At 36.3% G+C, this 15,252-nt stretch overlaps 1 protein-coding gene across 4 annotated transcripts in view; it reads right to left on the bottom strand.

Annotated features, from left to right (window-relative positions):
- LOC143889059 (uncharacterized) overlaps positions 1 to 9,699 on the bottom strand; it is a 74,485-nt gene extending 64,786 nt beyond the window's left edge. For 2 of the 4 annotated variants that reach the window (XR_013254784.1, XM_077393368.1), the window contains exons 1-3: positions 1,826 to 2,227; positions 1,694 to 1,738; positions 725 to 793 (exon numbers count right to left, since the gene is read on the bottom strand). Coding sequence is in view for 3 of the 4 variants with exons in the window: in XM_077393368.1 (XP_077249483.1) it covers positions 725 to 793; positions 1,694 to 1,738; positions 1,826 to 1,922 (211 nt within the window). In the remaining variant the exon portion in view is untranslated. Of the gene's footprint in view, positions 1 to 724; positions 794 to 1,693; positions 1,739 to 1,825; positions 2,230 to 9,545 lie in introns of those variants that run through there. The other 2 variants (XM_077393412.1, XM_077393472.1) reach the window with 2 other exon arrangements.
- Positions 9,700 to 15,252: the final 5,553 nt, after the last annotated feature.

Raw genomic sequence — 15,252 nt, 5'->3', positions numbered from 1 at the left:
ATAAGATGAGAAGACGAGAAGAACAGGAGAGGAAAAAGAAAGATAGGAGAATCAAGGAATTCAAGTGGTTTTTCCAAAACCCATGAACCATTTTTCCTTTCTAAAATGCAGGAAAACAGAATTTGGTAAGGGGTGTTGAAAGTTGAAACTAAAGTGGGCCCCTTCTTACATTTGAGCTACTCAAGTGACTTATACCCAACATACAAATAAAAACCACTCAATGTGCCTAGATACATGAAACTGGGCCACATCAATAAACTATATTATTCTGTACTCTGTCGTAGGCAAAGTGCATGTCGTTTGGAAGCTATTCTTTTGAAACCAATATCACAAACATAGTAATGTGTATCAAAAAGTTTGATGTCCTCTAATCTGTAGCATACCATAATGTAGTAAATCATGAATCAAGTGAGGATGCAAGAAGAGTCCTGAGCTGATGCATTCTCAAAAATATTCTACAATGGGAACATAAGAAAGAACACCTGATCTCTACCAAATAACTAAGAGGAAATGCTAAGTATTTATATCAATCTTGCATAAAATCGTTCATATTAAGTATGTATACAATTTATAAAAAATTGCAGGTAGCTGCCTACAGCAGCTTATTCATGTAAATTAGTATCAAAGAAGAAAACTATACGTAAAACAATAGCTTTGAAAAAGGAACGTTTGGCACAAAAAATTATCAAGAAACCAAAAATTCAAATCAATTGGCGGAACTAACCTGGATCAACATTTGAACTGACATTATCATCGCTGTTTGAACTGACATCATCATCCACATCAGGTAGATCTGCATTTGGGTTTTAAAAATATAAATAACAACTAAGAGAAAGAGGGAGTGACGGAGTGAGAAATTACAGATAAATCTCACATGAATATCTTAAATAAATCTAAGAGAGATGGAAGTGAGAGGGGGGGAGAGATTCCAGATAAATCTCGCATGAACAACTCATTACCTGCAAATTTCATGAAACCTTGTAGGCACACACCAAAATACATGTAAGCAAAAATCTTGCTCGATCTACTACCAGCGACAATTGCTTACAGAAATATACCAACCACAAAACTGCATCCAACTTTATAGATAAAACAAACACATTTATGAATGCCTAGTACAGAATTTCTATTTCTAGGGAGCCTTCGATGATTCAGTCAACAAAACATCATCTCATGCTGCAATTCCCAAATTCAATAAACCTGATCGTGTTCTGCAAACATGGTTTTTAATTATGACCGAAATACCGAAATTACATACACTCGATGTCAGTCAAGATTTCGGCCAAAATCTGAAATTTCAGTCGAAATTCCCAATTTTCTTTGGAATTTTTGTAAAAATTCAAAATTTATTATTTTTTAACATAATTTTGAAACGAAATTTCAGTTTCGGCCACCGAAACCGACACTGAAACCGACAATTCAGTCCTTGTTTGTAAATTCACATGTAAGAACTCCACCAAACTATTCTGGGCATCCGAAGCGGTGTTCCAGATACACCGAAGCTAGTCATGCAAAAACCAACTCTGCCAGATGGCATTTTACATAGTTCGAAACCAAAAAGGCAGAAAACCGAATCCATCCTGGATCTCCCAAACAGAGGCGACAATCTCTGGAGAAAATTTTTTGCATATGGAATTTAACACAAAATCAAAAACCAAGAAATCAAAATTCCAAATCAATTGATGGAACTTACCTATATCAGCATTTGAACCGACATCATCGTCCACATCAGGAAGATCTGCAGTTTGGTTTCAAAAAGCATAAATAACAACTAAGAGAGAGAGAGAGAGAGAGAGAGAGAGAGAGAGAGAGAGAAGCACAGCACCTTCTTCGTCAATGGTGATTTCTTGGATGATGTCGTTTTCGTCGAGGAAGACACCATTGTCCCCAAGATCAACTTCGTCATCTCCGTAACCTTTCATATCTTCTGTGATTTTGAATTAATCAGATTGGAGAAATTAGGAAAAAGTGAAAAATATCTATAAGATGAATTTTAAAAAGAAAAAAAAACAGGGACTAGGCTTCTTTCAAGAGCGAGGGAAGGATTAATGGTTGTTGCAAGCACGCCTCGGATGGCAGTGACTGTCCTCTGGAACAGTTAGCGACAGAGCCGGCAAATAGCGCTGGCCAAGGAGCGTCGTGTCTCTTGGTTTATTTATCTTGTTGCATACGAAATCTAAAATAGGGTGAAGTACAATACAAGTAACTACAGAAAATAATGATACAGAAGTCGGAAACCGAATTGGGAAATTGAGTATGGAAACCGCAATAGCCTCTTATCACGTTGATAACTACTTGCCTTTATCAGCCCTTCTAGGGCAGCAGGACATTTTTTGGAAAAGTTTGGAAAGAATAAACATTCAAAACTTACCGACTTTTTTTACATACGAGAAAGGTAACTTGAACCGACCCTATTCAATTTACATTTAGGTTCTGTTCCAATCGCAGTAAAACCGTGATAAATAAATTTCTTAAGTAAAACATTTAAAACCTGAACTTTTTCATCGTACAGTTTTCCTTTTCCGTTGATCGATTGCATGCAGTAAAATGAGATGTAAACCAAATACAGCGTTCCAATTACCACTAGTTTTGTGGCCTAAAATTTGAAATTCCCTTAGCCGGCTATTTTTAATACAATTACATCAATGGAAGGTCTAGACCACTTAATGAACGGTCTAGACCACTAAACAAAAGCTTCCTAACAAACAAAGGTTTCCCTTCTACAATAATCTACAAAGTTGAAGAGTAATGAGAGACGAGACTAATGACAAACAAAAGTTCCCCTCATTACTCTTCCAAGAAGAGGAATGACTTTGCTTTTAGAAATGTCTAATATGGGCGTGGTTTTGGCAGTTGTAACTGCGCTGAATGTGGACTCTTTGAATTGCACAAGTGTTGAGTCTTGTTCATGAAAGCATGTTGTGGATTGCAAAATGATGAATCAAAATATTCACATTTTTAAATTATCATCGTTGTTAATACTGTTCATCACTTCCAAGAAGAGGAATGACTTTGCTTTTAGAAATGTCTAATATGGGCGTTGTTTTGGCAGTTGTAACTGAGCTGAACGTGGACTCTTTGAATTGCACAAGGGTCAAGTCTTGTTCGTGGAAGCGTGTTGTGGATTGCTAAATGATGAATCATAATATTCACATTTTTGAATTATCATCGTTGTTAATACTGTTCATCACTCTTCCAAGAAGAGGAATGACTTTGCTTTTAGAAATGTCTAATATGGGCGTTATTAACAACGATGATAATTCAAAAATGTGAATATTATGATTCATCATTTTGCAATACACAACAGACTTCCAAGAACAAGACTTGACACTTGTGCAATTCAAAGAGTCCCTTTTTTTTACTTACGACAGCCCCCTTAATAGAAACCCTAAGCTTTGATACCAAATTGGTGCAAATCCATGGGTTCACGAGTTATTTCACAGGAACTTTTTGAGCTTAATGGGTTAATCTTCACATTAAATAGCGCAAACCGATCCCTAAGTAAACTAAGTGTTCAATAAGCAAGTCATCCATTCAAAAAAATATATATATAGGCAAGCCAACCATGTTAGGATATTTACTTTAAGCTAACCAATGGGATAAATCAACAACGAGATTAGAAATCTACATAAACATGCATTGCAAATAATAGAACGCACCAATCAATAGAAAATATACAAACATGGCAGCAGGACTATAATGTCTGATCACAATCTAAAATAAATAAATAAACAAAAGGGAAAATCCATGGTCCAAATAACCTCTATCGGCGGTAAATAATCTCAGAAACAAATTAGGCATTGTACAGATGCGACGATCTCAGGAACCGTGTTTCTGCATGTAGCAGATCTTACTCGAGTGAGTCAAGTTCTTCCCACCAGCGGAGTAACTAATGTGATCCATCTTTGATCACCAGTAGCTTTTAAATACTTTCTCTTTTAATTTGCTTCTATCGTGGTTATTTAAGCAAGTTTTCATTTTTATGTACACCTTCTATTTTAGTTACAATTTTTTTGAGCCTAGATGTGGGCAAGGTCCACATCACCTAGAGCCCACACTACCCCATCCCATACCTTGACCTTATTAGCCCTAACTGTATTTATTCCTTTGGGCATTAAGTAGGAGTATTTAAGTCTTTCACCAATGACTTAAGTTGTCTTATAGCCTAATGGCCCACAGGTTGACTCACACACTTAAGTGATGTTATATTCCCCACCCCCTTTGTTGCAAAAAAAGGAGAAAAATCTCTCCTCCTTAGGATGAGATATCAATCCCTTTTCTCCTCTTTCATCCTCTATTTCCTCCTTTTTTTTCTTTTCCGTCTCTCCTTCTCTTTGTTTCTTTCTCCTCCTCTCCTCTTTGTTTCTTTCTCCCTCTTTCTTCTTTATACTTTTCTTTTCTACCCCACCTCACGGTTTCTCTTCCAAAAACTATTCTCTTAACTATTGTTACAGCCTTGACTGTCACAGTCCTTTCTTCCCCCATTTTAACATCTTCTCTATCCTCTTTTGCTGTCCTTTTCTCCCTATTCTATTCCAATGGTCCCTAGAACTGTTTCCAAGGCTGTTTTTCATAACAGTTCATTCTTCTCACATTTTTCCTTCTTTCCTTCTTAATTCACATTTATACCTTGATGTCCGAGGACTTACGTGATCACTTTTTTTTTAATAGAGGACTTACGTGATCACTTCTACATCGTATTTTCCCTCTTGGGCCTGATCTTATGGTATCGATTGCTGTTTCGTGGGCTGTTCAAATCTTCTCAGCTTCTCCACCATCATTCTTAGACCTCTTCTCACGAGATCTGCTGGTGACACGGCTACCTTCCGGATACAATCGGACCGTTGATATTTACATTCCTTTAGCCCTGATTTTAAGAAGGAAATCAGACCTCCTGATATCCCTCGAGCTATGTCACAAATCTCCTTCTCAGGAATTTCTCGGCAAGGAAAAATCTAGTGAAATTTATTTTTTTTTCGGGTTTTTATCAGGAAAAAAACGGTAAAAATAAAATTATTTAAAAATATTAAATATTAAATTAAAAAACTTCTTAAAAAAATTTAATGGAATAAAACCATTCAAAAAATAATTATTATAAATATATGTAGGGAAATGATATCTGCGCCAAGCTGTTTCAATAAACAAGCGCTCCACTTGTTTGTCGTGTAGTATTTTAAGGGATTTCAGAGGATATTACAGTTCTCAAAAAGCTCTTTAAACCCTTAAAATACTACACGACAAACAAGTGGAGCGGCTGTTTATTGAAACACCTTGGCGCAGATATCATTTCCCTATATATATATATATATATATATATATATATATATATATATATATATATATATATATATATATGAGAAAACGGTTCCTACACATGTGTAGAGAATTCTCTCTACACTAGCTTAAAATACAGTGGGGGCCCACATTGTTTGGGTGATCCAAGCCATCCATTTTAAAGGCCCTCACATAGATAAGGTGTCTACAAAAAATCAGATCCATAGGATCATCCCAACCCTACGATTTGTGGAGGTAAAATGGATGTCTTTAAACCTTCACAAATTAGTCCATTTTTGGCCTCCACAGTTCGAATGGTTAGGATGATCCTATGGATCTGATTTTTTGTGGACACCCTATCTATGTGAGGGCCTTAAAAATGAATGGTTTGGATCACCCAAATAATGTGGCCCCCACTGTATTTTAAGCTAGTGTGTAGATAACTTATCTACACATATGTGTAGGAACCGTTCTCTCTCTCTCTCTCTCTCTCTCTCTCTCTCTCTCTCTCTCTCTCTCTCTCTCTCTCTATATATATATATATATATATATATATATATATATATATATATATATATATCTTTTTTTAACCTGAACTTTATCTAGGAACCCGGGCCAGCACCTTAAATTCTATTAATGTGAAGAGAAGTTATAAAATTTGCATCGCTATAAACAACCAAATATCAAATAAAGTCTCGGAGTACTCAAATTAAAATCATTACAAATTATATGCATTAAATAAAAATTTCTTCAACATTTTCAGAGTCATCTTCTTCTTCTTCTCTTGGATCTTCATTCTCATTGGCACAAAACGGATGAACTAATCCTTCCCAAGGGTCTGTATCGCCATCAGTGAATGCTTCTAAATCTTTCATAGATATTGGCATTGCATCACGCATTTGTTTATCTGTACTCATCTTCTTCATATGTAAGTTCATCCGCACATATACTAAATCATGTAGTTTTTCCGGCTCTAATCTATTTCTCTTCTTGGTGTGGGCTGCCTCAAATGCGCTCCAATTTCTCTCACAGGCCGAAGAACTGCATGGTTGGCTAAATATTTTAACAGCTACCTCCTGAAGAATGGGAAGTTTTGAACCGTACATATCCCACCAAAGTCTTACATAAAGGAAAAATAATAATAAAAGTAATCATTCTAATAAAATTAATGTCATTAAATCAAATAAATCAAATACAAACTTACTTGGATGAACTGTATCAAGACATGCTAATGCAAGACCTCCAAATACTCCATGATAACGTGTGAGTTCCACGGCTAAATCTTTATTGTGGCTTATTCATGAAACCAACTTCTCAATAACTTTATCAAGTCCAGTCCTCACCTCTGGATCCATGCTCACCATATTATTATAAAATAACTGAGGATTGGGATAAGCAGCTGCTGTATGCAGAAGGCTATGCAAATTATCATTCCATCACTTAGCTATAATATTCCATAATGGCACGTATTTATCAAGTCTCCCACTATAAAACTTTTTTATCACTTCCTTCGCTCTGTCCATTGATTCATATAAATATCCAATTGTAGATCTATCACTATCTACCATTCTTAATACCTTAATCAAAGGTACGATGAAACCGATTACCTCCTTTCCATCTTGCCAAAATTTATCTCCCTGTAATAATTCTGTAACTTCCCTCCCCTCATCTGATTATTTGGCCTGATTTAAATTCCTCCAATCAAGAGATGCTACCATATATCTCAAACCTTCTTCCTGCTTTAAAATTGATCACAAACATAAAAAGTGTGTCGCAAATCGTGTCACTGCAGGCCTTTATAAGTCTCTTCTTTTAGTATGCACCCTCATCAGATCCACTATTGCATGATATTTATAGATAAATTTAACAATTTTTCGTGCATTCACAACGACAAGTTGCACAAAAGGCAATTTATAGAGATCCTCCAAAATCAAATCCAAACAATGTGCTGCACAATTAGTCTTAAATATTTAGATATTTGGTCTCTCTATTATATAACCTGCTGCCAAATAATTAGAATCATTATCAGCTACGACTTGAACTACATTCTCTGATCCAACTTCTTCAATGCCAGAAGAAATGAAATTAGCTACGTAGCTAGCATCCTTCACCTTTCCCACACAACATTCTGATTTCAAGAAAATAGCCCCTTTTGGAGAAGCAACTAAAAGATTAATATGTGGGCGATTCCTTCCATCAGTCCAAATATCAGACATAAGTGTACAACCAGTCTTTGTCCACAACATTTTCACCTCTTCTATGTATTCTTCAACTTGTTCCTTCAATGTTCCTAATAGTTTTGTTCTCGCTGTTTCACTATTAGGAAGAAAACATATCCAGGTCCATAATTTGCAATAACAACAAGTGCCTCTTTAAATTCATTGGACCTTAGTAAGTTGAAGGGTAGATTATTCATAACAATACTTTTCATTATTAATAAATCTACCACTTCCTTTTCTTTTTTCTTAACCATACTGGTAATAGTTGGTTGTCCTTTTAAAGAAGAAATAGACTGAGGAGATCCTGCTTGCATCGAATCTCCACTAGGGAATGATGAACTTGATGATTTCATAATATAATCTGAAATCTTAGCTTTCTGTTGCTGCCTTTCCTTTCCAACTCCCGTACTGAGGCAACAACAATGTTCTTGACAAATTCAGGTACGCTAGGGCATATTGCAACATCACGCACCTTGATTTGTGCCCAATGGTACTTTGACCGAGAAATCCCTCCAACATATGTTGCACCACAAAACTTGCAACGAGCTCTTAAACCATCTTCTTCTGCATATTCCCACATTTAATCCCTCTCCCTCGCCATTGTATTTTATATGTAACTACAAATAAAATAGAAAAAGAACTAATTGATACAAAGTAATCAATGGATATACATATATATATATATATATATATATATATATATATATATATATATATATGTGATGGGAATTGCAAGCCAATTTGGTAGAAAAGCCATTTCACCGCTGACTTTTGCATGAGAGAACAGCCACCTCAGATGAATTAAATGAAAAAGACAAAATTTGCTGAAAAGTGAGCATGAGAGGATGTTCTCTCATGCAAAGGTCAGCCGCGAAATGGCTGCACCTGAAACCTTAAATGAATTAAATGAATATGACAAAATCTGCTGAAAAGTGAGCATGGGTGGATGTTCTCTCATGCAATCATGCAAAAATCAGCCGCAAAAAGGCTTCCCCAAAACCTCAGATGAATTAAATGAATAGGACAAAATCTGCTGAAAAGTGAGCATGGGTGGTGGCTGTTCTCTCATGCAAAACTCAGCCAAGGTTTTAAATCTCGGTTTCGGTTTTGGTCATTAGCAAAACCGAAACGTTTCGGTTTCGGTAGGAAATTTCGGACGAAATCTTGAAAAAATTTCACCGGTGAAATTTCCGAAACGTTTCACCGAAACGAAACGTTTAGGCCGAAATTTCCGAAATTTTGTACTTTTCCGAAACTATGTGCATTTCGTTTCATTTTCTGCCGAAACCAAAATATTTCGGCCGAAATGAAACGTTTCCGCCGAAATTTAAAACCATGAACTCAGCTGCAAAATGGCTTCTAGTGAAAATGTCTAGCAAATCCATGATTTATCAAGCATAAGGGATTTGCTAGTGACCATCACAAAAGGCATTTAGTGGCTGGGCTGTTCAATGTGAGAGCAGCCACCTTTGAATACTTAAATGAATAAGACAAATCTGAGCCTATGTGGCTGCTCTCGCATGCAACAGCTGAGCCACAAAATGCCTTCTGCTATGGTCTCTAGCAAATCCCCAACTGTAATATTTATCTCAAAAAAAAGGGGAATGATAATATCACCCTCTGACGGATAAAATCCCCCACTTTAACGTTATTCCTTAAGTTTCAACGGCAAAGAAAAATGTTAACGGGTCTGAATCATTCTCAAGCAGTGAATATTACAGTTGGGTATTTTATCATTCTCACAGAAGCCACTAACGGCAAATAAAAATGTTAAAGGGTCTCTAGCAAATCCTCAAGCAGTGAATCATTCTCACATAAGCCATTAAAGGGGAATTTATCCGTTCAAAGGGGGAAAATATCATTTCCAACGATTGTAAAAGCAGAAAAGAAGAAAGAACAGAGAAGGACGTTGCAAAAAACAAAAACCCTAACTAGAATAAATCCTCTGAAAAAACCCTATGAACAAGCCCCATGAAAAACCCTATGCAAAAAAAAAGCACGATAAACCTGAGTAAATCGAAAATAAATAAATAAATAACAAAAACTACTCACCTGGATCTTCTTCTTCTTCGACTTCGAGATCTTCAACTTCGATATCTCCTTCCTCTTTTTTATTTGTTTTTGGGTATTGGGCTAGGGTTTTTAGTTTTATCGGAACTGGGTTTCCGTATTAGGTTTACGCTAGACGAGTGACAATAGTGAAGTGGGTTTTAGTCGAGCGATAATAAGAGAACTGGGTTTTATAAAGGGAAAGCGCTACTGTATTTTGATGAGGGCAGCACTCACTTTATTAAAAGTACGGTATGGCCCCCACCATAGGATGATCCAAACCGTCCATTAGATGGACCAAAGCCTAAATAGGTTGTGCCCAAAAAATCATCTCCATAGGTTGATCCTAACTGTCCGATCTGAATGTTATAGCGTTGATCCTAACCCTCTATAGATCGTAGGGTTAGGATCAACCTATGGAAATAATTTTTGGGCCACAACCTATTTAGGCTGTGGCCCATCTAATGGACGGTTTGGATCATCTTATGGTGCGGCCCATACCCTACTTTTAATAAAGTGCGGAGTGCCCTCATCAAAATATAGTAGTGCTGATAACATTTCCCTTTTTGAATCGGAAACAACTTTTATTTTGGTCGCGTATGTATTGAAAATTGAAAAAATAGCGCGAATTTATTGCGATAAATTGAAAAACCGCCGTTTTTTGTGACATAGCCCTCGAGTCCTCAATCTTGAACATATTTGTTCCTGAGATTATTTACAGTCGGATTGAGGTTGTTTGGACCCTGGAATTTCCCTTTCGTTTCTTTATTTTAGATTGTGATCAGATATTATACTCTTGCCGCCATATTTGTATATTTTCTATTGATTGGTGCGTTCTATTATTTGCTATGCATGTTTGGATACATTTCTAATCTAGTTGTTGAATATCCCAACGGTTAGCTTAAAGTAAATATCCTAACATGGTTGACTTGCCTATTGAGCACTTAGTTTATTTAGGGGACAGTTTGCGCTATTTTATGTGAAGATTAACCCATTAAGCTTAAAAAAGTTCCTCTAAAATAACCCGTGAACCCTTGGGTTTGCGCCAATTTGGTATCAAAGTTTACGGTTTGTATTAAAGGGGATGTCCCAAGTAAAAAAAAAGGCGAATATAACATTTCCCTCATCACATTTGAGGAAATTTTGCAAATCAGGTCGCAAGACGCGACATAAATTTGTGACCCAAATACCCATGGTAGATTTTTTTGCCTTGGAAAAAGACCAAAATGTCCATATTCATGAAAAGGTGAAAATTACCTTATAAAAAGATGAAACATCCATTACACTCCTATCAAAGCATGAGGTGTAAAATAGTGGGCACCACCTTATGCATAGACTTGCGTGGATATTGTGGGACCTATCCCATCAAAGCAAGAGACAAAATGGTGGGCCCCACCCGGTGCATAGGTTTGAGTTGAGTTGGTGGGACCCACCCTATGAAAACACAAAATGTGCAAAATGGTGGGTCAAACCCTGTGCATGGTTTGAGCTGAGCTGGTGGGACCCACCCTATCAAACATATCGTTAAGTGTCATTGTTATTTTGGTCTTTTATGAGGTAATGATTCCCCCCCCCCCTCGGGTGTAGGTTTAATACACCCCTTGTTACGTGATTTGAAGGTAAGGAAAAAGAAAGGGAAGGGAAGTAATTTGGCGTAGCAAAATGGAATAGAAAGGAGAAGAAACCTGACAGAAAACCTATCTGATAAGCGTTTTGTTGCCAGGAAACGTGACAGAAACTAACAGAAAATGCAGAAAGATGTGTTTAGTTCCACAGAAACTCAACAGAAACCTGTTAAACATAAAATGTGACAGTGCTATAAAAGTGACCAAAATAAGTGGGTCCAACATATGGTTTACAAATATATCAAAATAAGAAAACTACCACAATCAAAAGAAGAAAAATAACCATGCAAATGAAACATGGTAAAGAAAAATAAGTGGATCCTATAAATCATCTCCATAGGATCATAATAACCCTCTGATCTATAGAAGTTTTTTATAATGTGCAGTCCTTATGCATATACATATCAGAGGGTAGGGCATCCTATGGAAAGGATTTTCTGGGTACAATCAATTTACATTGTGGGCCAACAAATGAATGGTTTGCATTGGATCATCATATAAATTGCGCCCAACATGACTTTTTGAAAAATAGACTCCAAGGGCACACTCCATATAAAATCTCCTTTATTCATTGCTCACATTTTCTTGATCCTAACATCACAAACCCACATCAAACTTCACCCAAAATATCCTTCCAGACTGTAAAAAAAAAGTTAATTCACCACAACCCAATTCAATCATGGCATGAAATATGGATGTCAAATGTATAAAAATCCAAAATTGGCAAAAATAAGAAATACCCATTAACAATAGCAAGAATAGGGTTGAAAATGGAAAGAACACAAAAAAAATATTAAAGTGCTTACTTTGCCTTGTTTTTTCAATCTGGAAAATGTTTTTGAGATTCCAGCATGCTGGGGAAGGCTAAGAGAAGCCATTAACGTGAAAGATTTAGGAGAAATAGTTTTCAAGAGCAACAGACATCACTGTACTGAATAAAAGCTGAAGTCTGTTGATGGAGGTTTAGACGAAGAGGGTCTTTATTTATAATATAAATAAAAAATCATATTTCACTTAAAAATCCGAAAATAAGAACACAAAATCATATTTCATAAGCATTTCAATTCAAAATAAGATCACAAAATACAAAAGTAAGATCCCTTAAATCATATTTAAGTTCAAAATCTGAAACACTAATATGTAAAACATATGATAAATCGAAAAACTGTAATATATAAATTTGAAAACCCTACTGTAGACACCCTCATTTTGCTACACTTTAAAAAATAAAAGATTCAGTAGTTTGTCAAGTCTCGAGTTCGTATTCCACCTCGGATTAGGCATCCGTGCATTTTAGGGTAGATTTTCGCCTCGTTGCAGGAATTTCTGAAGTTGTTTCGCGATCCTGAAGGTCTCTAGGGGGTTCGATTTTTACAGTAGCCTAATATCATGATTAACTTTATACTGTAAACGTTTAAGCTAATTTGAAAGCCATATGCTATAAGTTGTTTTGTTAATCCATAATCTGACTTGAATTTTAAAAATTCAGAAATTGATAGTAAAACTTAATTAAAATTCATGCAACTCTTCCGATAAATTACAATCATCCATATCTTGTTACTGAAAAAGTTGCAAATGATTTGGAATTCGATTGTCTAGGGTTTCTGTGTAATCCTATCAATCTGGTCTTAGTATTAATATATCACAACTTAATAGCAAATCAACACAAAAGTCGGTAAAAATCTTCAAAAAATCTTAACCTTTCATTATGAATTCAATCCCTAACTTATTTGAAACAGAAACCTTAGGGTTCATAAATTTCCCATGTAAATTCGCTATATCGCAATAGTTCAATTGCCGAGATCGCATCTGACGGATAAAATCCCCCACTTTAACGTTATTCCTTAAGTTTTAACGGCAAAGAAAAATGTTGAAGGGTCTGAATCATTGTCAAGCAGTGAATATTACAGTTGGGGATTTTATCATTCTCACAGAAGCCACTAACGGCAAAGAAAAATGTTAAAGGTCTCTAGCAAATCCTCAAGCAGTGAATCATTCTCACAAAAGCCATTAAAGGGGAATTTATCCGTTCAAAGGGGGAAAATATCATTTCCAACGATTGTAAAAGCAGAAAAGAAGAAAGAACAGAGAAGGATGTTGCAAAAACCAAAAACCCTAACTAGAATAAATCCTCTGAAAAAACCCTATGAACAAGCCCCATGAAAAACCCTATGCAAAAAAAAAGCACGATAAACCTGAGTAAATCGAAAATAAATAAATAAATAACAAAAACTACTCACCTGGATCTTCTTCTTCTTCGACTTCGAGATCTCCTTCTTCGATATCTCCTTCCTCTTTTTTATTTGTTTTTGGGTATTGGGCTAGGGTTTTTAGTTTTATCGGAACTGGGTTTCCGTATTAGGTTTACGCTAGACGAGTGAAAATAGTGAAGTGGGTTTTAGTCGAGCGATAATAAGAGAACTGGGTTTTATAAAGGGAAAGCACTACTGTATTTTGATGAGGGCACTCCTCACTTTATTAAAAGTACGGTATGGCCCCCACCATAGGATGATCCAAACCGTCCATTAGATGGACCACAACCTAAATAGGTTGTGCCCAAAAAATCATCTCCATAGGTTGATCCTAACTATCCGATCTGAATGTTATAGCGTTGATCCTAACCCTCTATAGATCGTAGGGTTAGGTTCAACCTATGGAAATAATTTTTGGGCCACAACCTATTTAGGCTGTGGCCCATCTAATGGACGGTTTGGATCATCTTATGGTGCGGCCCATACCCTACTTTTAATAAAGTGAGGAGTGCCCTCATCAAAATATAGTAGTGCTGATAACATTTCCCTTTTTGAATCGGAAACAACTTTTATTTTGGTCGCGTATGTATTGAAAATTGAAAAAATAGCGTGAATTTATAGCGATAAATTGAAAAACCACCGTTTTTTGTGACATAGCCCTCGAGTCCTCAACCTTGAACCTATTTGTTCCTGAGATTATTTACAGTCGACAGAGGTTGTTTAGACCCTGGAATTTCCCTTTCGTTTCTTTATTTTAGATTGTGATCAGATATTATACTCTTGCCGCCATATTTGTATATTTTCTATTGATTGGTGCGTTCTATTATTTGCAATGCATGTTTGGGTAGATTTCTAATCTAGTTGTTGAATACCCCAACGGTTAGCTTAAAGTAAATATCCTAACATGGTTGACTTGCCTATTGAGCACTTAGTTTATTTAGGGGTCAGTTTGCGCTATTTAATGTGAAGATTAATCCATTAAGCTTTAAAAAGTTCCTCTAAAATAACCCGTGAACCCTTGGGTTTGCGCCAATTTGGTATCAAACTTTAGGGTTTGTATTAAAGGGGATGTCCCAAGTAAAAAAAAAAGGCGAATATAACATTTCCCTCATCACATTTGAGGGGATTTTGCAAATCAGGTCGCGACTCGCGACATAAATTTGTGACCCAAATACCCATGGTAGATTTTTTTGCCTTGGAAAAAGAACAAAATGTCCATACACATGAAAAGGTGAAAATTACCTTATAAAAAGATGAAACATCCATTACACTCCTATCAAAGCATGAGGTGTAAAATAGTGGGCACCACCTTATGCATAGACTTGCGTGGATATTGTGGGACCTATCCCATCAAAACAAGAGACAAAATGGTGGGCCCCACCCGGTGCATAGGTTTGAGTTGGTGGGACCCACCCTATGAAAATACAAAATGTGCAAAATGGTGGGTCAAACCCTGTGCATGGTTTGAGCTGAGCTGGTGGGACCCACCCTATCAAACATATCGTTAAGTGTCATTGTTATTTTGGTCTTTTATGAGGTAATGATTCCCCCCCCCCCGGTGTAGGTTTAATACACGCCTTGTTACGTGATTTGAAGGTAAGGAAAAGGAAAGGGAAGGGAAGTAATTTGACGTAGCAAAATGGAATAGAAAGGAGAAGAAACCTGACAGAAAACCTATCAGATGAGCGTTTTGTTGCCAGGAAACGTGACAGAAACTAACAGAAAATGCAGAAAGATGTGTTTAGTTCCACAGAAACTCAACAGAAACCTGTTAAACATAAAATGTGACAGTGCTATAAAAGTGACCAAAATAAGTGGGTCCAACATATGGTT

The sequence above is a fragment of the Tasmannia lanceolata genome, unplaced genomic scaffold (assembly GCF_043159265.1).
Source record: "Tasmannia lanceolata isolate RefF3 unplaced genomic scaffold, GAP_Taslan_0.1 ptg000002l, whole genome shotgun sequence".
NCBI lineage: Eukaryota > Viridiplantae > Streptophyta > Magnoliopsida > Canellales > Winteraceae > Tasmannia > Tasmannia lanceolata.
This window is presented reverse-complemented; position numbering and strand designations above follow the sequence as displayed.